This window comes from Leptosomus discolor, chromosome 1, assembly GCF_034619465.1.
Source record: "Leptosomus discolor isolate bLepDis1 chromosome 1, bLepDis1.hap2, whole genome shotgun sequence".
NCBI classification, from domain to species: Eukaryota; Metazoa; Chordata; class Aves; order Leptosomiformes; family Leptosomidae; genus Leptosomus; species Leptosomus discolor.
Window position 1 is genome coordinate 22,031,137 of NC_141391.1, and position 26,259 is coordinate 22,057,395.

At 39.8% G+C, this 26,259-nt stretch overlaps 1 protein-coding gene across 3 annotated transcripts in view; it reads right to left on the reverse strand.

Annotated features, from left to right (window-relative positions):
• Window positions 1–26,259, reverse strand: part of ATP8A2 (ATPase phospholipid transporting 8A2) — a 340,483-nt gene that overhangs the window by 128,829 nt on the left and 185,395 nt on the right. For all 3 annotated transcript variants that reach the window (XM_086481834.1, XM_086481835.1, XM_086481836.1), the window contains 2 exons: window positions 18,805–18,988; window positions 14,586–14,696 (listed from right to left, as the gene is read on the reverse strand). In XM_086481834.1, coding sequence (XP_086337960.1) covers window positions 14,586–14,696; window positions 18,805–18,988 — 295 coding nt within the window. The remainder of the gene's footprint in view (window positions 1–14,585; window positions 14,697–18,804; window positions 18,989–26,259) is intronic.

The following is a 26,259-nucleotide window of genomic DNA, read 5'->3' on the forward strand; positions in this document are numbered from 1 at the left end:
TTTACTTTTTCTTCTACTATTTTTCAAAGGTGAAAGACTCACTGGCAAGGCAGAGCCATGGAATAAGAAGGGATTCTGTATTTTACTGTCTAAGCAGTGATTCAAGGAAGAAAGATTTAAGGAGAACTATCCCCAGTATAGTGTTACAGCTCCTAGCAGAGGAGCCAGATGTGTAATAGCACTGGCTTGGAATGAGCTTACGTCTTCCAAAAGATGACACTGCTGCAGGACTCTGGCACCCACTGGAGGAAGCAGCCAACCCTCAAAATTTACACCAGCTCCAGAAGTGCTGACAAGAGTTGATAGTATTTTTTTTTTTTTTTTTTTTTTTTTTTTTTTTACAACGACACCTCAAAAGATTGTTCTCGGTACCAAGCTCCACAAGACAAGGTCAGGACTATTTGCAATGGAAACAGGAGCTATTTAAATGCAATACAAAAGCCATTTTTTTTTAGGGTATCATTCTTAGTATAGCATTAAGCAGTCAGGCATCTGCCAAAACTGCTTTTTAGAACAGGATACATACTCACTGCAGGAGTTTACTATGACTGATGCCAGTGGGGGGGGAAATAACCGAAGCCTGGCAGGTGAAGGTCTGTTTCTCCCCATTTACTAGAATTATATAGTAATTACTTCTGTTCCAACAGAAGAGAGCAGACATTTCCTGCCCACCAGAGTGGCTTCCAGCTGTATCTCCAAATGGAGAAATATGCTAATTAAAGTTGCATCGATCTTCATTATTTTTAATGTGACAGTAGATGTGGGAGTATTACTAGATTTTATATTATAGAAGTGCACGCAGCAGTAACTTTCCTTGCAAATAAGAAACTTAACCAAGTACCAGAGCACAACCCCAAGCAGAGTTTATTGCACCCAGCGTTTGTATCATTTACTGTTGCTTTGGGGCTGCAATAAAAACCTGTAGATTTGCTTCTTAGTAAGAAAGGAATCATAAATTTAGTGATGAATCTCAAGTGAATACCAGTGTGGTTAAAGGGAGCATCGGAAACTTCTCATGAGCAAGATTTCCCACTGACATAACAGTAAAATAAGTAGGAAGACAGACTTCAGTCAACACAACCATAACCACGCCACCCAAAAAATGCCAGTCAGTCACCAGCACTCCAATTACAATGCAGTCAGCCATGTGAAGAGTGACAGGCAACGACTGGAGGAATTGTGTTGAGTTTCTCAAGAGCAGAGCTCTCAGGAGACCGTCATTTACTGATCCGACAGTCTGCTCTATAAGGAATGAAGTCAGACTGAAGGGAACAAAGAAAAAAAAAAAAAACCAAACCCTACCAAAACCAAACCCACAATCCAAACCCAAACTTCCAGGCAGATACACCTTCACGCTCGTGAGTAGTTCTGACTGAGTGTAGCTATCCTGAGAGTATGCAGAAGCAAGCGTCATTCACTAGAAACCATGCAGGTACCAGCAATATATTTGTGTATTAAAATCAGCATGCTAAAAGTTGCATTTTGTCTGTTACACTTTTTAAGATGCAAATAAGGTAATGACTTCATTGCTAAAGAGACAAGACCTTCTCCTCAGCCAGAGATGCAAGTTAAAAGAGGAGAGCTTTGTGGCTATTCAAATGCCACCTAACCCCCAACCAAAGAGGGCTTTACAAACCCCACAGAGACCCTTCACAAACTACGAGCACACACTCCCATTTCTTCACCAAGCCCAAGAATAGAGGGCTTGCCAGGCTTACCTGTGACATTTTATGTAGCCAAGCCAAATACATAGATTTCCAGTCCTAATCCATATTTTAAAGTTTTCTAGCTTTTCTCTCATGCCTTCCCTAGAATGCTTTCTCAGCAATATCAGGCAATTTGAAGAGAATAGTAGTTCTCACATCTTGCATCCCTTGAAGGACTATCCTGGTTTTAGGTAACATATTCCTGCTTCTTCCCCTAGATGTACTGCTCCAACCTTCTTATTTCAACTCAGCATAAACTAGCAACTGCTTGACAAATAGTAATAACTGCTTCCAGAGCAGCAAAGTCTGCCAGGACTTTCACTGCTATCATTTTATGACTCCTCCATTCCAGCAGTACGTTGTATTTTAGTACAAACCAGGTCCTCCTTGCTGCCCAGATGGCCTAATACACATTTTTAAAGATTTCCGCCTGCCATATACCACAAATCACACACCATAAAACCCAGTAAATGTGCACAAATTGTGTTAAAATGATGGTCTCCAATGTATTTTCAGTTTTTGAGAGATTATAGCTTCTTTGTGCACATGAACAACACGTGACTGCCATAGGAAAAGGGTTTTTGTTCAGATGTGCCTTTGGGATCAACTACCACTTCTCAACTTCCTTCCCTCTTCGCCAACTCTACATTTGGGATATCTTTGAGTAACGGATACCCAGACAGCCCAGAAGGGAAAAACTGGCTGACTATAAGTCCCCAAGCAGTTACGCCATGAGATGACTAGCAATAACACGAACACAAGCTCATGCCCTTCAACTGCTCTACCTCTACATTTTTCTGTCTTTTCTGCAGATGCATAGGCAAAAGGTCCCACCTTCGCTTACTAAAATAACATGTACACCTAAGTCTGACAAAAGTCTATGCTACTATCAGAAGACCTGGTCCCACTTCTCAGCCAAGAACTCCTATGTACATCAGGAACATGATCTGGCTGAACCCTAACCTTAAAAAGCCCATCCTGCAGCTGTACAAACACTAGTGTCCTGGCAAGGAAGGGGGAAAAGAACATACTCCTAAGGAGAAATGAAGATCAGACTGCCCTTTTTAATGGTAGCGCGCATTTATGCTGGATTAAAGCACAGGCCAGTTATGGATTCAAGAGATGGTAAAAGCGCAGCCCAGTGATGGGTACAGCAACATGCATGACAGTTGGAGGGAGTTGTGTTTTCTCAGGGAAGTGACACCTTGAAGGCAAGCACTGCACAAAGCTCCAGTGCAGAGAGCTGCTGCACCCACAGCCACAGCATGGCATGGTGCCACCGAAGCAGACCGCAGCGCGCAAACAAGGATTGATGATGCCACTAGGGAAGTCACATCTTGAAACTTCCTAGATTCCATGCTTTTACATGTTAAATCACAACACTAAATAAAAGCAAAACAGAGGAAAATAAAGCAACTCAATAGTCTACCCCTATCTTGTCCATGAAGCAGGACATATTAATAGGCATAAACACATTTCCGAGTAGTACAAAACCACATGTCATTTTTAACGCTAACGAATGCCAGCTGACACAAAGCACAGGCTGACTGTCACATTGCTTAGCTGCTCCAGACACCTGTCACTCCTTGGCAACAAAAGGGAGAAAAGGTCAAGACACTGTTAGCAAACCCAAAAGGGAGACTCACTTTTCTACTGAAATTGAACTTGACAGGAACCATCATCACAAATAATGCTGAGAGGTTCAGGTGTTACTGGTTACTGATGGCTACACTTCTGCTGCTACCAAGCCACCTACATATTTTAGTCAGTTAACATTAATAAAATCAATCTGCTCTGTCATTTATTAATAAAGATATCATTATTTCATTTTGGATAAGAATATACAATATTAAGAGTTCTTTTCTTACATAGTATTTATACAGTTTATACAAAAATATACATACTTTCACCAAATCCCTGCAGAACTTAGATACAGCTAAGGCTAATATATTCCACCTTCACACTTTCCAAATCCTTAATTGTTTTTGCAGGAATGCAAAGAAATTCAACAAGAAGAAAGCAAGCAAAGTAACTGTCACATTCAAGAGCTGGCAGACCAAGTTTTGACCTCCTTCACTCTTCTGACAGCGTGAAGTCATCAGTGGTTATCCATGTCTTTATCTTGATGAGGCAGAACTGGATTGTAACACACAAACATGCTTCAAGACCACTCAGCTCTTGCTTTTCCACAGAACGGACCCCTGTGCCTCTTGGGGTATAGTTCTGGGGGTTTAGCCTAAGCCCATGACTACTGGTTACACTGATGTTTATATTCAACATGCAAGTACACCCAAAAACGTGTTATGGTGGTCTCAGCCTTCAAGTATCTGTCCTGATTCTCCTCTCACTCCTCCGACACAAGCCCAGTTACAGTGAACTGTCAATCCTGGTTCAGAAATATCAAAACCACCATCGGTCCAGGATGCCCTTACTTCAGAGCAGTTACATTCAATTTGCAACAGTTTAAGAAAAGAATCACGTTCAAAGTAGTGAGAAAGAGGAGAACTAATGGAAAACATTATAGAATGGCACTGGAATATCTGGGGGGGGGAGAAAGCTGCATCTGACTCATTTTTGACACCTTGTCAGAAAGATAGGCCATATAACTCAGAAGTAATACTATCACTAGGTAGCATGATTTGTTATTTCTAGTGCATTTTAATGTTCTAAATGATTTTGTTGAAAAGAGCAAGGAGATACAAAAAGCAATGGCATGCTCTCAGAGCATATAAATAACCAAAAGCTTATAAATAATCATAACTATCTGCATTGTTCTCAGCATCTCAATATAGAGTGAAAAATAACCTGTTCTGGACAGGTTATTCAAAGCTGTTACACTTGCTGTGTGCTATCACACAGTCTAATGCATCCTAATGATGGCTCAATTATGCAATGCAGGATTCCCTACACAGGAAAGGAGCCTCTCAAGGGCACCGAGTGATAACAACTCCTTTCCTCCTGTCCCCAGCCACAGAGCTGTAGCTCCTTATAGAGCAGATATCCCTTGGGTCAAACACAATCTAACCACTGAAGTGGTTTTACAGCAGAAGAGGCTGTAAAAGCACATTTGAAAGCAACACCTATATGGCTCCAGATTTGCACTGGGTACTGGAATGACCACAGACGATACAGTATTTTTTTTTACCTCTGAGCCTCCTGCGCTAAAAAAATTTGGTGAGAGACCTTGAACTCAGGCAAGCAAAAACTCCAAACCTATATTCTAGATTCTTTCCTTCACAAACATAAGATACATTTTATTTTAATTCCTGTACATGCACTCAAACTAGGTTACAGATGCCTTTTATGAATCCCAAAATAAAACAATCTCTAGTGGTTAATTAGTGAAACTGGATAGTGGTATTTTTATCATTAGTACTCATCCAAGAGAAATGGAAAAATTATTTTCTAGCAGTATTAAAAAATGGAGTCTGTATTCAGTTAAATTTGTCTCTGCCCTAGCTTCTTTGGGTCATGATCCTAAGACAACAAGAAACCTCAAAATAATCAGGACCAGCTGAGTTCATGATGCAGATACTGGAAAGAATGAAATTTTATATTTAGAAAAATCTGGTGACACCACATTTCTGAGCTAGTGTTCACAAGGTTTTTGTAGTTGTCTGTGAAGCAGTATTAAGACAGTAAGAGTCACGAACTCACCAGTTGCATGCATCTGTACTACAGGACACACTAGAAAATGTGGCCATTAGAAACATATACCCCAGTGGTGCCTCCAAACATGCCAGAGAAACACCATAAACAACTAGAAAGGAGAAGTTGACAGCGAGGCTGCTGTTGGACAGGAGCTCAGGTAAGGGTATCTTTTTTTGCTTGACTTCCCAAGAACGAAGAGACAAAGTACTAGTAAATGCTTCAACTGAACACCAAAACAAAGTATTTCAGTGTTATGATCAAGTTACTCATGCTTAAGAAATATTAAGCCATATAGCCTGGCCTTACTGCTGGGCAAGCATCTGGCAGCCAGGCAAACTTCTATTCAGTTCAGACAAGTGAAATGCAGCCCACGCACACCAGCACGCTTTTTGTTCAAAAGCGCACAACAACAAACAATATCCTAGCGTATGGCTTGGAACAAATAAACTCATTTTAATCCGAAGAACTGCCAGGGAAATAGAGAATGCAAGTACTATTCAGTGACTTTAGTGGGACCGCTCACAGGCACGCCACCACACATTTCCAGAAGTGGATGCCAAGTTAAATTTCAGAGTACTTTGGGCTTAAATAAAAAGTTTAAGGATTTTGTGAAAATGCACAAAAGCACGACTTGTGAATCAATACTACACCTTGTCTGCAACACTTAAATTCCCTGGCACTACCTAAAAAACACTTTACAAAAAGCTGTGCAAAAAGAACTGCAAACCCCTCCTTGCACCTAGGCTAAGTAGTGTTTTTAAAGACCAGGGTAACACTCAAGTTTAACTGCAGCAGATACAGCTAACTGAGTAAAAGTAATTCTGCTTTTCTCTCCCCTGGAATACTGAAATCTTCCACGTTGCATTAAGCTACAGAACATGCACACTTACAGGGCCACTGCAACACGACTGCCTCAAAGCATTGCTGTGGAAATGTATTTTGAACATAACTGTTCAGAGCAATGAGGTACAGGTGAAAAAGAAGAAACTCTCACTCCTTCAACATGCCACTCCATGACTTCTGTCTACTAAAAAGCAAAACAGACAATAAACCCATCTTCACACATATGTTATGCATAGGACCTTACTCTGCCATCAGTTATTCCCATGTAAGTCAGGAATGTCTCTACTAAAGGGAGTCTATTTATATGGGTATAGACCAGATATAAAGAAAACCAGTACAGGCCCAAAGGATTTGTGTGTAAAAGCTGTATCCCTGTATATGTATCTATGCATACATGTTGGATTTTGAAAAAAAGCTCTCCACAGTTACCTGCTCCAATGCAGTACAGCACACACTGCTAAATGCAGCATGAATGTGCTAAGCACAAGTATGTCCCCAATAAGGTCCTTTTGCACTTTAACATTGATGCAAGTTTGAAATTTGGCTTTCTCTGTACCCACAAGTCATGCTATATGCACTGAATTGGCCTAGGTGGATGGGAATGTAGGATCTGTTCCCCTTTATTTTTATTAAAACAACTGGTTATCCAATAATATTGAGTCAGAGCAGTCAATGTTTTTCAAGTCAATATTCAAAGCCATAAGAAGAGTTATATTTGATAAGAAAACTTTTAGTTTTTGGAAAGAAAGTAGGGTTGAAATCAAGAATGGTAAATTCCTGAATTTCAAAGGTGTCTTTGTTTGATGAAAAACACCCCTAGGTTTGGATTTTCCTATCTTTCAAAATACAGGTTTAGCTCCCCTCTTAAAAGCTTCCTCACATTAGGTTATCTCCTTCTAAACATCAACTTGCATTTTCATTGGTGACATAGTTGAACTGAAAAAACACTTACTGATGACAGAATTCTGTCTTTGATGAAGACATAGCTAAGGACATGGCTAATGTTTCACACTTAATGGCCTCGGATTTAGAGAACAGCATTATTATTGCTTTGTTATAATCCCTCCAAATATGAAATCAAGATCTTTTTTTCACACCAAATTAAGCATATATTTTACAAATTAAAAATATCACTATGCCTATCATACACCCCTTAGGTATACTAATATACACAAAAAATGGATCTAGGCACTCTGAATGTATTATCTGCCCAGTAAAATATCACATTGGATCTCTTCTTGAATAGTCTGTTGCAATGCGTATTGAACCTGTTAGGTGTTTCACCTAGAGATTTTGAGACCATGCTGAGGAACCTAATTTATCATTTATAATACTTGTGATGTTGAAAAATTACAAGCTGTGTTGGTTTAGGGTGTAATCAAGGCAGTGTTCATAAGAAGTCAGAACAGCGCTGGTACTCATTCCATCGCTTTTGAAAACGGTCATAAAAAATTTGAAACCAGACGCTTAATAGTAGAGTCAATTTGGTTTTCAAGGAAGATGGACTGTTCTCTAATGATTCACAGTGCATAGCACTAAAAAAGAAAGGAAAATTAGCATGGATTTATCTTTCTGACTGATTCCTTGGAAACTCTTGGGATTAACATACTCCATTACAATTGCAAAAAACAAGAAGTCAGTCATGGATTAAAGTTGGTGAGACCAGCCTATATGCAATTCTGAATTTCTTCAGACAACAGGGGGGTTGAAATACGGAATAAATTGTCAGTGGTAGCAATACAAACTAGGTACTGTAAATCAGCCAAGACAGAATTAGGATATATTTTTAAGAACAAAAAGCAAAGCACCATCTGGACAATTTTGGATTAGGTTGGCCAACTGTATTTTACAGTATTCCAAGAAGTTTGGCAGGCTATTTGCAGGATCTGTTTTCTGTAACTATTGCTACTAAAGAATGTTTTCTTGAATTGGAGCCTACGATTAGCTGGGTGGGAAGGGGATAACGTTCTGTGCTGCCTTAGGTCTTCTATTTCTGTATGGTAAACCTGTGTACGAGGCTGGTAAGAAATAGCGCAAGAGAAAAAATAAGTATACACATAAGATCTGTTTTTCCAAAAATTATCAAGAGACAGTGCTGAGTCTCACAGGCTTTGCTCCTCACACTGTGTTCACTACTGCCTTCTCCAGGTCTGGAGTTCTATACTGTAACTTCCATGAATTTGAAGTTTTTGAATTGATTAATGTTACCCAAGCTGAGGTGTTTGGATGCCTTTCTTCTCACGTGTTTCAAAAACAAATGAACAATAAGAACAACAACAACAAAAGATTCCTTCATTTTCTGGATAGGATTCAGTTACCTCAGCACAGACTTCTTAGTACTAATAATGCTGCTGCAGCTTCAGAGTGGTGACGGTCTTTTGCAGGTGCTGTGGCACACCTGCCAGTCCCTGCTCTCCAGAGCATCCATAAGGACCATCTACATCGACTCTACACAGGTTTCTCTCAGGCACCTAAATTTACACCTGATACCAGTCTTAAGGACACTAAACCCCATTTTTTGCCTATGTGAAAGCAGACGTCCACAGAGAATGAGTTATGTATTCAGGATATTCATGTGTTCGCAAGAATTCAAAAGCCAGATTTCCAAGTTACATAAAATGGAAATCACACGCACATTCCTACTTTGCTTCATCATGATACAGCATTGTTATAAGCTTACCACACCAACTGAGTATACGCGCACAAAAGTAATGCCTATTAAATGCCTACTGGCAGTTGAAGTATTTGAACAGGAACTGAGTAATTTGAATATGTAAGCATGACAAGACAGCTAGTTGCCTCTATTATTGTTATCCCTATTAAAAGAATTTTACAATCACATGTTCTTATTCTTAATTTAACACTGGGGGACAACACTGCTCTTACCTTTTAACAAAGTTGCTTTTTATGACAACAGTTATTGCACTTCAGTCCTCAATTCATTGCAAAAATCCCCACACTTAAAGTTTTCTATTGCCTGGCTGTACCCTCAGAATTGCGAAGTGAATTGGAAACAGAAAGCACAGGGATGTAGGTAAAAATCAGATTACATAAATCATGGATAAGCACACAGAAGCATTAGAGCTGTATGTTTTTTAGTATCATATCAGATGCACTCAATTCTGCATTCCATTTGGATAAAAGGGCTAAAATTCCCATATCTGCTTTCCATATTTTAAAAAACCCCTGTTGTGTTTGACAGGAAAGCATGAAAATGGGGAAAACAAAAGAAAGGTGTCATGCAGCAACATTTCATGTGTGATTTCATAGCTTGTGCTATCGGCTACTTTGAAACGATGACCACTACGAGTGTGTGGAGCACTTGACAGCTCTCATTGCCAGACCTTGCTGGACTCACAAAATCACCACTTATTTAAAAGCATGTTTATCTAGGCATTGCGTTTACTCAGAGCTTTTAACACTTGAAAATTCAGCTCAAAGAGAAACTATGATCCCAGTGTTTTGTTCCTTAGTGCATTTATCTTGTTTCTTTAACACTGCTCCCATATAAGACTACCCTCTCAGCCTCCACAAAGAAACAGCTTTCCAATCTGCGCAATTTACAACTTTTCACTGGATTCTTACGGCAGAAAAGAAATTAATGCAGCGTCCAGGGTATATGCACTACACTCTCCCCTTCCCACTTGCCATTCATTTCTGTGTCATGGCCCTACACTGCCAGACCTTGACACAGGGACTGTCTATTTCTCCCCCCGCCCCTCATTCTGCATTATGCAGCACAAAAGCGCTTCATATTAAGTGTGTTTCAGATAAACAACATGTTCCAGAGAGGTACTGAACATGTTTTTCCCGCACGCTGTGTTGGCCTGAAAGCTATCTTCCATGCTACTGTTTCCACAGAACCATTCCCAAATGTCTTGAACTCTTACCTGATATTTCTGATATTGCCTTTGATCTTGCTGTGTTTCTACTTCTCCAAGCATGACATGCAAGTAACATTCCTGTATTCTCTTACATTTGAAATCAGCTATATTTCAAAGCTCTGATGTCATCAGGACAACTTTATATCCTCTCCACCGAAATATATCTGCTCAACATATGTGAAACAGATCCTTTCTTTCACTACTCAGTTTAGAGCCAGCTACATAAATAATTGAATGAGACGATGTTTTGTAATGATGCCCAGGTATTTGTACGGCAAATCTTTAAAAGCCAAAACCCTTTCACTGACCTTCTGCTCCAGGATGATGTTGAATAATTGACTTTCCTCAGTACTGGTTTTAGTGCACACTGCTACTGCAGCCAGACGCAGGAAATAGAGGAGTGGACACCAAACAGGCAGCTTGATATTTGCATTTCACCCCGCAGCCATCTTGGTAGCCTTCTATGTGGATTCCCTTGCCACTGTTAGGACAGACCCAGTAGGGCCAGTCAGAGTGGGGAAGCAGCAGCAATTAATCTGTCAACCAGCTCTGTGGATGGAAAGGCTTGATTCTGCACCCATGTGCTGGTAAGTGAGGCCAGAAACAAGGGAACCCCAACTTTATACCCTGAAGCACCTTGGCAGGAGCAATATGCAAGGGCTCAAGAATCAGGCTAAGAATCACCCCGAAAGGATCTGAATTTCCAAGACCCACTTCTCTTTCTGCTTTTGATTTATATTTCAATGAGTTTTGTATTTTCAAAAACCAAGGGGAGAAATTAAAGAGAATGGCAGGAGGACAACAAAGAAATGCAAAAGGAAAGAGAGGTCAGGTCCAAGAAAGGAGAGCAACGTTAAGTTACCACCTGTTAAGCCAAACCAAAATCTTTTCAGACTTCACTGAGCTTTATCACTTTGATGACTTAAAATTTACCTCTGAAAAAAAGTATTAGGAAGGCCTTATCAAGGTAAAGGGAAAATACACTCTTATCTCCATTTCCCCCACAACCGCTAGACTGCAAGGCCTGCCTTCTGCTCTATATTAGCTCTCTAGCTGTGTGAAACTGCCCCAATATAGGCACACATTTTAGTCCTTGTCAAAGCAGCTGAAAACACAGTTCCTGGGGCCCCTGTCTCCCCACAAAGAATTGCCATTTCAGGAAGGTAAGCCTTAACCTAACAGCATCTCTTAGGAGTAATGCCCATGATGCCAGTCACCTGAGTACACTTCCCACCAAACCCCAAACTCTGTATTTTTTTAATTACTGCTTTTCCCAGAAGCTGAAGGAAAGCTGATGAAATTTAGTGTATCAGAGATGCTACAGTTTGGATCCTCCTGGTATAGAAGTGACTGGTATCAAGGTGAACTTCTAAGGATATTAGGGGTTTTAATATACCAATGTTGGGATGCTAGGAAAGGACACAGCAATATGTTCTCCTCAAGCATTTATCATTGTTTAATTAAGTTTAATCTTAACGTATGCCTCTGCAAGTTGTGTCCAGATGTTCTGTGTGCTAAGCCTGAGTACCATCCTCTCATTTCTCTCTTATATTTGGAAAGTGAGGAAATAAAAAGTTATGATGAGCTCCAGCGCTTCACTGCTGCAGAACTCATTTACATAAGGCTTACTATAGTTATTCCTCAGGTGTTAAAACTTCATTGAAATAAAACAGATACAGCAAAGGTATATTCACTGATGTGCTTTTTGATTCAACTCTATAAATATTTACTCAGTACAATCCTTTAGAAGATTAACTTAGAAAGTAGTTGAAGTTCAAATCCCTGTTTCATTACGATGCTAAAAGAATATTCCCCATACACGACACATGCAAGCAGGAAGTACAGGTAAATATTAAACTTGTCCAGAGCACTGGGAAACAATCAGGAACATACCATATGCACAAGTGCTGGGCACTCAACTACCATTCTCTCAAGATGAAGGATTTATTCCCTTGTGGAGCTTCTTTCACGAGCATCAATCTGTACCACAAACTGATCAGTGCTCCCAAGCCTCACAGCAGAAATAAAAAACAACTCAGCTTTCTTTGTATAAAACTAAGAAGGGAATTAGAGACCTCTTCGCTCTCTCCCCTGCATCCCTAGGAAACCAAAATTGGTCTCTTCGGTTACAAGGCAATTTGGCTAGTTTTATGGGGTTTTTGGAAAGGACATTCCTTAAGATCACTAGTAAGGCAAACTCACCAGGGGAACTAAAACCAAATCAAGCTCTTCCATTGCCGCAGGTCCACAAGATTTCTTCTGTCACTGCACCTCCCTTACACCTTAAACTTGCTCCCATCTTCTACAGAGCACAAGCACAGAGGGGTAATCAAGGCATAGGCCTGAAACTCATTACACATTTTTCAGCACTCAGGTGTTAGATGGAACAGACTCCCACCCTTGGCAATGGAAGTCAGGAGAAACAAAAGCTCATTTGCCTCAGTACAGTATGCAGAAAGAACTGAACACAGACTAATACAGTGAAGAGAACATCTAACCTCACATATACAGAGCAGGCTTGCATTTCATGCATCATATAGCGATACCTCTGGCCAATAAAATTCCTCCCCATGGTAAGACGATTAAGCTACTGCAGGCTGGTGGTCCCAGAGGCCTTCACCTGTCTTAAACACCTTCTACAGCTCTCACACAGGAAGGTGAAATTTAGCCATACAACATCTCATGCAGAACTTCATTTACTTGTTAGACTACAGTAAATGAAACAAAGACTTACACAGCTACAATGGCCAAGAAGCAGGACTTTCAAAACTAATTTTCAAATGGAGAAAAGAATCATAGAAGGCAATCATGAAGCCGTTAAGCATTTTCTGAGCAATTCAGGGAAAACCTCAGCAATTCCTGTGCTCAGTAATAAACCCATTGGAAAAGTTATTTTTTCATTTTTTATATTTATTTTGCACAATAATGAATATTGTTGTAATCTGCAACAACACTTAAAAGCCCTTACTAAAAACATGAGTTATGATCAGCCCAAGTCAAATTAAGGACTATTTCAGAAAGTAAAACATGAACCAAATTCTATCTAAGTGTGCTAAATTTGTCTCAGAGCTGTGAAGGTGGCTTCTGCACTAGAACAAAAACACACCTGTGAAATCTCAGGAACATGGATTTCAATTTGGCAGAGAAGCTGGCTAAAGAGTTGGATCACAGTCAAGATCTGGATGCTTAAAATTTCGAAAAGAATCAACTCATTTCAAAAATATGGCATACTGCAATTCACTCAACCATCCTGATCTCACCCAGTGCAGCAAAACAGTGCCATAATTTTGATGGCATAGTACAACTCTTGCAGTAGACTAATCTGGGTTGAAATTATAACAGCCAACAGTTAATCCAGAAATAGTTAGCAGTGGAAAAATAGGGCAAGTTAGTGGAGAATGTTTGTTCTCTAAGAGCTTATCATCACGCATAAAAGATAATCAGATCCTGAGGGAGTCAGGTATACATGCACTGACTGTGATATGATTCACTGAATAGCAGAACCTTACTTACCTGCTACCTCCTGTAATTGATATAACAAGCACCTAATTATAAATGCTCTAATTTTCTTATCTGTTAACCTCATTCATGTCTGCTTAATTGCAGAAAGAAATAGAAAGCCTAATGTGTACACACAGATCTATATAAAACTGAAGAACAATGTGGAAATTGCTGTTCCAAGTGACCACTGGATACTCAAATGACCAATCCACTAAGTTCAAGTTCCTCATGTGTTTCTAACCAGGCAACAGCACACGATAAACATCCCTTCCTGATCCTTCTTAAATTCAAGACTATCCTGAAGCACGAGAACTACACTCCCAAGCAGACTGAAATGCAATGTACTAACATTCATAACAGTATTCAGCCCTCTTTAAAATCGAGATTCACTACTTGACATCTTCAGGCAATTATTTTTTCAAAACAGATACATTTGATTTACTATTAAATCAAATAATCAGTTTAATTTCATAATTTTACTGGATCCGTAGAGCTAAATTATGTTCCCTCTTTCCAAAAAAACAAGGCAAACTAATTTCAGTTCCAGCTAAGCTATGATCTTTATAATTTGGAAGAAACAGCTATAGCTTTTGCCTAGTTTATTATTTGCCTCTAGAGTTCTTCCAGATTCTATTAAATGAACTTTTGATTTAATTTTCACCCCAAACTCAAGTTTTATAAACATCGAGTCCAACTGAAATGTTTCCATGAATAAAAAGAAGCTTTCAATGAGAACATTTACAGAGAAAGATTGAACTTTGTCCCTGACATCTCATATCCAAGGCTTCACTGTACTGAAACCTTTAGTTTTCCTTCTGCAAACATTAAAAGATCCAAGTGAACTAACTTAATCTGAGAAAGGAAACAGAATTTTAAGCTGTTAAACATGGAAAAAAGCGTCAGTCCTTTTCACTCAATACATTTATATGAGTTTTTCTTTTCATAAGGGATGATTTGAGGAGTAAGCACCAGTAAGACACATCCATTTAGTTACTCTTACCTCAATAATATATAAAACCACGTTCTTGTAGAAGCAATATAGTATACACTTGGTAACTCGATTATAACTCCAAGCTCCATGGACCAACAACAGCTTCTCCAAATATGAAAACTGAAAAAGAGAAAAAGTTTTTACACCTATGAAGAACTGTTTAGAAAAAAATTGAACTGAACACCTGCCCTCAGGAAAAAACCCTCAGATCAGCTATGAAAGCTGTTCTTCAAGCGCAGTATTTAAATAGCTTAGCAGAACAGACAAGCAAAAAATAACACTTAAAATATTTACAGGAAAAGCCTTTTTTTGTAGCAAACCCTCTGAATGTTTAAGTGGTCTTCACTGGCTTTAAACAGCAAAAAGTCTTCAATTAGTATTACTATCATGATAGTAAACCCAAGTAAGATTAATATAGCCTTGTGGATCGAATATGAAAGTGAACTCTTCATTTCGTGGACAAAAAAAGATGCCTGTGTTGGAGTGTTTAAAAGGTTCAGAATCTCCTTTCTCTGTGTTAAACATACAGTCTGGTAATTAGAACTGTCTTCAGCTGAAATAAAATGCACAAAGGGGAACTAAGTGGAAAAATAGATGCATAGAGTCTTTTATAGAAAACGAATACTTACATTAACATTTTCAGCCCACAAAATTTATACAATTGTGTGTTATACAAAGCGTCTAAAAATTGTACAAAGAAAGACGGAGCATTTGCCAAAAGGGCAAGTAAATGAATCTTGTAAAAATGGATACCTTTTAATGCTAGTTCAAACCACAGATACAGCTCAAATTCAGCTTCTCAATTCAGCAGTTTTGATAAAGGACTTTTACAGAAGCAGTCTCAAATGCAGACTAGGAAATGCATAATTTTCTAGTCTCGGCTTTGTCAGTGAACTTTATGGCCTGCAGCATTCCTTTTTTGTCCAGTTACAGACACCTCAAACTGGTGACGAGATTTACCATTCAGCACACTTGTCCCTGAAGGGTTCTCAGACACTAAGGTGGGACCACTACTTCCTTTGCTTCCTTTTCCATGAAGTGATTTGACAGGGAAAGCTTGACTTCCTAAATTTAGATTCAAGATTGTTTATTTTAACCAAAACTTATTTGAAATTGAAAGCTACAGTAATGAATTAGAACTGTCATGAGATAGCTCTGCCCCCATGATTTCCAGCACTAAAATCACTGAACCACAAATCCTGTAAGAACAGCCTCTCTCCCATGCATCAGCAACTCAGATTTGTTAGGATATGCCAGCAAGAAAGAAGGAGAGAAAACAAAAGTGAACCAAGCTTTACAGTTCAATCTCTGCCCAACTGGAGTCAGGATCGAAAGTGGGACATGTAAGGGAGTAGTTGCCCTACTAGACACTTAATGCCTCAATTAATACGCAGCACAGCTACTGCTTTCCTCATCAAAATTAATTAACAAAAGACATCAGCAGTGATGGGGAAACTTGCCACTATGTCCTGACAAGTCGCCTCAAACACCTCTTGTGGAGAAGAAACAGACACAACCTAAAAACGTCTCCCTGTGCTGAGTCTAACAAGTGACCATCTCTTCTCCAGAGCTCAAAGCAAGGAAAAATCCTACCATTACTTGCTCTCTCATCTGTATTCTCAAGAAAATAAGTGTACTGCATAGCACATCAAGGAAGATATTAGTAACCTAAATAACACAGTTCTGAGCTTGTTCACACTGGTGAAGAATCCCATTAAGACGTGGCAAGGAATTAAATCTGTTTTGATGCTGGTCACTGAAATTATGCAAATGCACAGCTGCAAGCATACTGGAGCAACTGTAGGGATAGGGCTTCACTAAGACACTGCCCTTTTTTGGGCACTACTGTATTTATGGAGTTTTAAATCAGAACAAAATATTACCACCATCTGGTTGGCCTATCTGCGAAACAGTTTCTACAAGTTTTCACAGTCGTCTCTGTACCAACCCTAGCATAACCTTTTTCATACAGAGATTGTCTTTTGGAAAGATACCCTCCCATCTTGACTGAAGGACGATGTGATGCCACGTTGGAGGTGGTTTAAGACACGGAAAATGCATCCAAAATGCACACCAAATTTTCCAAAGAAGAAAACTAAAACAAATATTCATTTAAGAATTTTCCCTAGTTAAGTCCCTAGACACCAGATGCTCTCTGGATTAAGATGATAAAGCCTTTTACTGAAAAAAGTTAATGAATTCTACTACTGTCTCTCTAAACCGTTAGGTCATTTGATTTAGCAATTCTCTAAATATGGATCACTGGTACAGTATCATTTCAATGCAGAAGGATGATTCAAACAGATGCTCCTTGCACCTGTGGAAGCTATTTGGAATAGAGTTAGACATGAGTTGCCTTTTTATTTTTTTTTTCATTTATGCTTTGATTCCCCCGGAATCCTGAACAAGCCTATATAGACTCTCTGTTCCGTAAGTGCCTACTACTGGCACTGCTGCATTTGAAATACCATTTGAACATGAGATGCTACATTATAGTGGTCGTCTTAAATTACTCAATAAGAACATACTCTGCCTTCAAGGAATGCACATACAGTAACGCTTTAGTGGGAGTTGTATGTCTTTGCTGAAAGAAATATACCTCACAGAGATCAAGTTTTTCCTTTGAACGCTTTTTTTTTTTTGAAACACACATTACCATACACTATTAGTCTCCTTTACAAGAGGGGTTCCTTTATATGTTATATATATAATCAGCACAAAGCTCTTCTATAAAAATCACAAAAATACAGTTCCACAGTGTTTTACTCATTTTTGAAGGTCAAAATTCTCTGCTGTGTTACCAGTTTTTACTTCATACTGAACTAAGAAGATTCATTGCTATTGTCAGTAACTCTCTGACTGGAATTTAAACCAAGAGCAACTTACTCCCACATTCTAAAACTAAATCCAAAGACAAGGGTTTTTGTTAATGCAGAACCAACACATGAACATAGAACAACTACTTCAGATTTAATGTTAATTCCTTTTGTGTTAGTTCCAGTAAGTAGTGCCCTCTAAGAGCAAAACTCCCACTACTTATGGTTACTTATTAAAATGAAAGTTATAAACAATCTGAAGAAGTCAAAAGCATTCGATCAAGTGATACAGCAGAAGCAATATGTAGTTTAGAAAAGTTAAAAATGAGAAAGTCATTGGAAGATACCACATACTTCATGAATATGGCAGTTCTCATAGTGCCATGTATTTGGAATACGCTACTGTTTATGACAGAATAAGCCCTTGATAAAACAGCCTAAAAATTTGAAGATAAATTTGGCGAAGGGTCTCAGTTATTCAAGCCTGAAACACATGGTGCTTCATCAGACCACAGAACAGAGCAGCATTACAAGACCGGCACTTCACAGCAGGGCTAACACAATATACAGTTATCTGTGCAAACAACAGCATTATCCATGCCTTTTCAAAATCTCACCTTCTATCGAAGCTATCAAAAGATGATGGTATTTCATACCACTTGGTAGAATAAGTCTGCCTATACCCTGCCAGAAGAGAATATCAGCTGATGCTCACAGATCATTGAGGAGACAGTGTATTGTCTCTGCCTCCCGTCAGCTCCATCTGTTCTTGCCCTGCAATCTGTCTCCAATACATACACAGGGCACCTCAGTTGTAAATAGCATTCAGAGGATGTCCAGCAATTGAAGCATCTCCTTCCTTTCTTACATTTCTTTAAGTCTTTATTCTACATGTTGGTTGCTTCAGTAAAATGAAAAGGGCTTTTTACTCTTCTGTTTAGCTGAAGTAATCAGTGCTGAATTTGATGGGATAGTTTGGGAGCATTCACCCAAATAATTAAAAAGGAATTAAAAATAATTTCCAAACAGCTGAATTCTTACACACCTGGTTATAACGCCTACTCATAGTAAAGAAAAGAGCTTGCACCAAGAGAGATAAGTTACACTTAGAACCATATTAACAAAAGCATCTCAAAGTGCTTCTCCCTGATTACTGAAGAGCCAAGACATTCCACAGCTGTCAGGAGAAAACTGAAACTTTGAGGGGAGGTGGAGTTTTGCTCTGAAGAATACAAAATTGTAATAATAAATCCCAGAAATACATCCAAGATATTTGTTTTAGAGAGCTGCCTTGGTAAGGAAATGAGCAGAGATGCAACTAGCTTGAAGGCTAGGAGAAGCCATCAAGCACTACACGGCCGCACAGTGCATTTCTGACAACAGGATATGGCAGTTGCTCTTTTGCCTCTGACCTGTGCAATAGCATAATCCGAGCAATTGGTTGCCTGCATGCCCTCATTGCCACTGATCCCCACTCCAACGTGAGCTGTCTGGATCATTCCTACGTCATTGGCGCCATCCCCAATGGCAAGTGTTATGGCATTGACGTGTTTCTTGACCATGTCTACTATTTCAGACTTCTGTAGAGGAGATACTCTGAAAAGGAAAGAAAAAGGTGTCAGTTTCTCACATGCTGAGCTATGTGCCTTTCCCAAAAGGACAGCTGTAATCTACATTTAGAAGTAATCAAAGGACAGTTGCTGGGAAGTTTCTTTACTCAACAACTAGGCTTCAGAACCTGTGCCAAACTATTTCAGAAGGAGAAAGTATCTTTAAAAATAGTTTCACATTTATCTACTTGCTCATGTTTTATGCAAAAGAGACATGAAAGGTTTTAAAGCTTGGTCTTCCTCCCCCAGCCCCACCCAATTGCACTTTGTCATACACCAGTCATGTTACAGTGGGAACACTGGAGAAGGGTGTTTCCTCTTCAGCTATGACAGTTTACAGATTAACAGTGCAGGTTTCCCTGTCTGCTGTTGACAGTACATCTCCATCCAGAAAGACCACTAATATGCTCAAAGAGTAAATCCATCTGAGACATTTTCCGTGGTTTGGCAAAAGGTACTGCAGGCTCACCTTACTCCCTCCTCCAGCTTCCTTCCCCACTTGCCAGGCCATCTTTCCAATCTCAGACTACACAGTTAGAATGAAAAAGAACAAGGCGTGTCCCTGATCTCACATACGCCTTGCGTGCTGGTGCAACTCTGACTTCAGTGATGATGTTAATTTGAATTTGAAAACAAAAGGCTGACTTCATGACATCTGAATATCCTTACCAGTTTTAATGGCAGTTACTTTACCCTGATCCTTCTCTCATTTTACATCAGTTCCAGTTTGATAAAAATTCATGGAATTCAATAAACCAGTCTAAACCAGGAAGAAGTGGAAAAATACTCAGGACTAGGTTACTAAATTGGATAAGACACCTAAAATGCCCATTTTTCATGGAAAAGGTAGATCAGATTACCAAATCATATGAGGTATTCTGGAAATACCTACATGTAGATTAAATATTTCCATTCTAACCCCATCTGTACAAACAACCCTAATTCCTTTCCCCATCAGTTTTCGTTAAAGTTCCAAATTATTTTATATTCCCTTAAATAAAGGTTTAGACAAAACTTTTCCAGATCTCAAGTCAGACACATAACACTCAACAAAAAGAATGTAACTGATATCTAAAAGCTTTACTATTAAAATAAGAGGAGAACAGGGAGCTTGGGGAATGGGGGAGACAGGTTTTTTTACATGGCATGTTTTTTTTCCAGAGACTACATCCTGTGGGAGCTACTTACATAGCCTTCTAATACACCTGGCTGCATTACTGCTGACCAAAAAAAGCAGAGTTATCTTGTTCAGCATGTTGCTTTATGGCCTTAATTTTGTTTAGTGCTGATCCTCTTAAAATAACTTGAGTAATTTTGGGGAGAAGGGTTCCTAAGAAAAATTTGCTGGGCTCAAAATTCACATGTGAACTACAGCACCTGAGAAGTCTAGCAGCTGTCCTGTTCCTAAAAGCTGAAAACAGGAAAAAGTTGACTGAGCCATAAAATTCACTTAATACTGTTGGCTAGATTTATTAAGCACTCAACTACCTGGCAACGAAAACACCCCTTGGTACTGCAGAGGCCCAGTTAAATTACCAACACAAAACCCCAACACACTGACCAACCTATGGTGCACGAAAGGTGTCGGTTTGTAATTATAAAGCAGCTCTGAATACAATCTGCATCAATTCTTAACTTATCTCACATACATACATGCTCACACACTCCCCTGATCCCTAATATTCACATAATAAAATATTAAAGCATGGAGCAAGGACTCAACAAGGACTTCAAGCCATAAAATGGGAACTCCAGAGGGACGGGATTAACAAGTGCACAGAATCCCATTGCCAGCCCCAGGGGCACCTCCAGTGCACAGGACCACATGCTTTTGGCATTCCTCTCGTGCAGTTATTTCACTGCAGCTGAGCACTGTGTGTATCTGCTAACATCCTTCTTGGACATACACATCCCTCCAAAGTCCAGTTTGAGTTCATTTAGTTTTCAGTTACATGGCAATAGAAATAGCTAAGAAGTCTTCTGGTTTCAAATATGCTTAAAGTAACAGGGCAATGAAAAAAAGGTAAGACTGAACAGCATCTCTGACTGTAGTTTAAGCTAGCAGCTTGTCTACAGACATTTTGGACACAACTAGAATGCAACAGATATTCTCAAGGTTGTTCTAGTGCAGTTTAGCTGTGACACATCAGGCAAGCTAGTATAACCTGTACTCATTTCTGTGCCTGCAGTGTAAGTGTGGCTTCAGATTTTAAGTTGATTTTGCCATTAACCATAGACTGGTTTGAGTTGGAAGGGACCTTTAAGATCACCTAGTTCCAACCCACTGATATGGGCAGGGACACCTTCCACCAGATCAGGTTGCTCAAAGCCCCATTCAGCCTGGCCTTGAACACTGCCAGGGAGGGGGCAGCCACAGCTTCTCTGGGGAACCTGTGCCAGTGTCTCACCACCCTCACAATAAAGAATTTCTTCCTAATGTCTAATCTAAATCTCCCCTCTTTCAGTTTGAAACCCTCACCCCTTGTCCTATCACCACCCTCCCTGATCAAGAGTCCCTCCCCACCTTTCCTGTAGGCCCCCTTTAAGTACTGGAAGGCCGCTATAAGGTCTCCCCGGAGCCTTCACTTCTCCAGGCTGAACAACCCCAACTCTCTCAGCCTGTCCTCACAGGGGAGGTGCTCCAGCCTCCTGACCATCTTCATGCCCTTCCTCTGGACCCAATCCAACAGGTCCATGTCCTTCTTACACTGTTAGCCCTAGAGCTGGACACAGTGCTCCGGGTGAGGTCTCACCAGAGCAGAGCATAGGGGCAGAATCACCTCCCTCGACCTGCTGGCCACACTTCTCTTGAGGCAGTCCAGGATGTAATTGGCTTTCTGGGCTGTGAGTGCACATTGCTGGCTCATATTTAGTTTTGTATCTACCGGCACCCCCAAGTCCTTCTCTGCAGGGCTGCTCTCGATCCATTCTCTGCTCAGCTTGTGTTTCTGCTTGGGATTGCCCCGACCCAGGTGCAGGACCTTGCACTTGGCCTTGTGGAACTTCATGAGGTTTGCACAGGCCCACCTCTCCAGCCTGCCCAGGTCCCTCTGGATGGCCTCCCTTCCTTCGAGCGTGTCGACTGCACCTCACAGCTTAGTGTCATCAGCAAACTTGCTGAGGGTACACTTGATCCCACTGCCCATGTTGCCAACAAACATGTTAAATAGCGCCAGTATAATGACCCATTATTTGTCAAATCAGTGGAATGCTTCAATATAAACACATTTATCAACTACTACATAATGTACACAGTGTGCTTTTACTGTCTTGACCAAATAAAGTTATGATACCCAGTTATATAACACCCAGTTAAAGAGTAACATATCCACCTGCCTAGTAAGACTAAACAAGCTACAGGAAACACTAGATAAATACTTTAAACACCAACGGTATTTCTGCACTTGGTTTAAGGAGATGAAAACTAAGACAAGATTTCAGCACAAAGAGCTCCTTGATTACAGCTGTTTATTCTAAACACAAGCTTTATAGCAAGCATCCTCTTGAACACCTCCCCATTAAGTACAGCCCCAAACTCCAGGGTACACATTTTGCTGCACACAGTATATTACATATAGAAGTTGCAAATTGAGATGGCTACTGATTTCCTGAGGGGTTTTACTCGCCTCCTCTCCCAACTCACTCAGCCTCCAGACCTCTTCTCTCCTTGTAATCTATTTGGTACCAACACATTGCATTAGATGACATTAATCCCCTTAGCCAGATGATCAGAGCTGCAGCCCATTTCTGCACATGTGATAGGCTGTCTACATGAATAACTAGAAGATTATAGCACAGGATACTATTAAACTACAGCTTGCCCCAGGTGATATCTTGGAAGAGGAGGAGGAACAGCCAAGTTCACAAAGATTCCTGGACAAGCGAGTAAGTTCAAAGTAACAAGCATAAGGAAAGAATGAACTACTTTGGAGAAAATTTTTGCAGCGACAGGCAACTATTGGCAATTATCATTCGGTGGAACAGCCCTGGCTTTCACTGCAGAGCTCACTGCAGCAATATCAGGATGTAAGCTTTGCCTTGATATACACCCAAATAAGAATTAAGATGCAAGCAAAACATCAGTTACATCAAAATCTTCTGCTTACTCATGCATTTATTCACCAGTCAGCAATGCTTCTTTTAAAGGTTCTTAATAGCACAGCTCAAAAGAGTTCACTGGAAACATAAGTTTATATATAAGTTATTTTTATCAGCTCTGCTCAGAAGTATCGTTGACAACAGATCAATCAACTTAGTCTAGACTGATTTGTTTTTACACATACTCCTGGAAAAAAAGAAAAAAAAAAAAAGACTCAGGTTTCAAATATCACAATTATAGCTTCCAGATCAAGTCTTCAGATTCTTGCTCCAACTGCTTCCCTGAGAATCTGAATTTAACCTGCTCAGACTGCAGAGAGCCTGAGGTCAAGACTGTGCCTTTATAACGTGTTTAGTGTTCAACATCTGCCTGTGCAATATAAAGTGTTTGTGATGACAGAAGAGATGTATAAAGTTTAGTGTCACCCATACTGTAGACCTGCTACTTGCCCACGTCTGGGACTTCTTTCCAGTAGCCTTGCTCTTAAGAGGGTAAAAGCTTGACATGGAAAAATGGAAGGTTCTCCTCAGTCTCAAACATGCTTAATCTTTAGCAGCACCTTTAACAGATTAATACAGAAAGTTTCTATCCTGAATGAGATGACTGATGCTTTGATATCACATTGCTTCCTCTGTAATGGGACAGGTGGAAGCAAGAGAGGGCACAAAGCACTATGCCTTGGGGAGAGGCTGGGACAGAAATGCAGCCCAGAGCCAGGGACCCTCAGAATGATATGGACCTTATCATCCTCAAGTCACTTTAATCCATAACGAAAATTGTGGAAGGAGGCAGGGGTAAGTAGTTTTTGGATAATGCAGTACTAGACTGTTACTACCTGTAAATACTTTAAGGTCCCTCTTGTACTTAGAGGAAGCTCATGAAAAAAATAGTACAGGGCACAGCATGGATCAGTAACACAGCTGGTTTTCACAGAGGATGTTGTAAGCGGTTCCCACTGACTTCTGCAGATCAGCTCCCGACGGTTTTAAAATTTTCAGTCTCCATTTGCTCCTTTAGCCTGGCTAAACATTTATAAGCAAACTTCTTACATTTTCAGAAAAGTTCTACTCTCGTGGTTTAGTCTTATGTAGTTCATGAGGAGCAGGGAGCTGGACTCTATGATCCTTATGGCTCCCTTCCAACTTGAGATACTCTCAGATTCCACACAGTATTTCGCTGGGAGGTTTGTTCAGGCTTACTTTATTGCTTTAAGAGAATTCAAGCAGAGGTATAGGATCTTCCAGTTCAATTTTTTTCATCAGGAACACTTATGGGACAACCAGAATAATTCACAAATTCATATCAGCTCTGTCACCTTTCAGTAAAAGATCTCACAAAAAATCCCAACCCAAACCAGTGAAGTGATGATATTTTAAAAGACATATCAAACACTATTTAGAAACCTGTTCAGGTAGGAAAGTTTTTAAAACCTCAAAAGTAAGCAGAAGCAAAACACATCCCATATCCATTTTAACCAAGCGAAGCAATGCAATAGAGCTTTAATTTCAATTTTTAATGTACTGCATCCGATTCAAATCAATCAAATCCTTTACTGCATTTTTTGCAATCTAGCAAGGCAACTCTCCCTCTTATTCCCAGACTCAATCTAATATATCAAGAAGAATGCAGCCACAAATGAGATGGGAAGGACACAATCAGCACAGCCAGTCCTGTGTCACATAGGTCAGCTACGCTCCACAACATGCTATCAGCAGGAAGTGAGAAACGGTTTCTTCATTCTGTTCCTGTGCATATCCGTATTTATAGCACAGTTACAGATGCATGAGAGAAACTGATGGCAACTGTAAACAATATTTCTCACTCAGGCCCTTAAACTACAGCTGCATGATTGCAGATGCTTCAAAATATACAGACATAAACCACAGATGGGAAATAAAAGTGTAGTATTTCAGAAAATGGTTAGTTTTATTATTTATTGCATTCAAGTTTAAAGGACCCAATGAAGACAGGGTTCTGACAAAGAACTAGCAACTGAGACTACCAACTGTATATAAAAAGAGACATGATCAATAAAGTTTACTTATCTTGTTCTTTATTAGAGTCCTTTAATCTGTAAGAGATAGGCAGAAAAAAGATTAGGTAATTTAGAAGAGCTCAGTTTATATCCAGATCACCTTACAAGGCCGTGAAGAGAAGGCAGCCCCACAAGCTCTTCTATACCTCAGCAACACACAGCTTGACACAGAGTCTCAACACTCTCCTCTGTTCCAGCTACATGTGTTATTTTGTTGGGGTTGCTTTTGTTTGTGGGTCCCCTCCCTGAAAATGAAGAGACTAGAGCATTTCTATTGAAGACTGCATACTTTTCCCACCCCCAATTTGATACAAAATACTCTTAAGACGTTCTTACCCACACTTTGAAAATTTAAATGTTCATTTGTGAAAAGAGGAAGGCAAGGAAGGAAGCTGTTTCAATTATCTCCTTCTGCTTCAATGCTGTAACACCGATTAAACACAAAGACATTAATGTCTTTAACATGAAACACTAATTTGATATTCTACTTCCTTGAAATGCCTTGTTAATGCAACACAAGAGGCCCTTAAGAGCCTTCCCTTATTGCAGCGAACATGATTTTACCCTGTTCTATCATAAAACACAGTAGTACTTCAAAACGCTCAGTGACCTCATCTTCAGAAAAGGCAGGGATGGGATACAGTCCAGAAAGAGCTGAGCGCTATCAATAACACTGACATTTAAGTTTACGCAGTCCCCAGAAAAAGCAGCAAGATACCATACCACTAAAAGTAACGCTCAGAAAGCAAAAAATGTTACCGTAACATCATATTTACCTGTTTCTAATTACACACTGATTTCTCCTGACACACACCAGGGTGCAGACATCAACCATGCGTCATCCACACAAGGGCTACTCTTGAATTACAGTCATGATGCTCTGAGATACCTTAGATAGACTTATAATAATACAGTAACCCACACAAGAAGAGCAAACAAAAGCACACACGCATCGTATCAAATCCAAACGTGCATTACATTGAATGCTTTTCATTTACCAAGTGCTGTGAGTCTCCTTCACCTGCTGACAGCCACAATTTCACAGGGACTGGCTCTGGTGCAGTACTTACAACTTTGTAGACAGCACTGAGGGAGCTGATGGATAGTTTAATGTTTATAAATA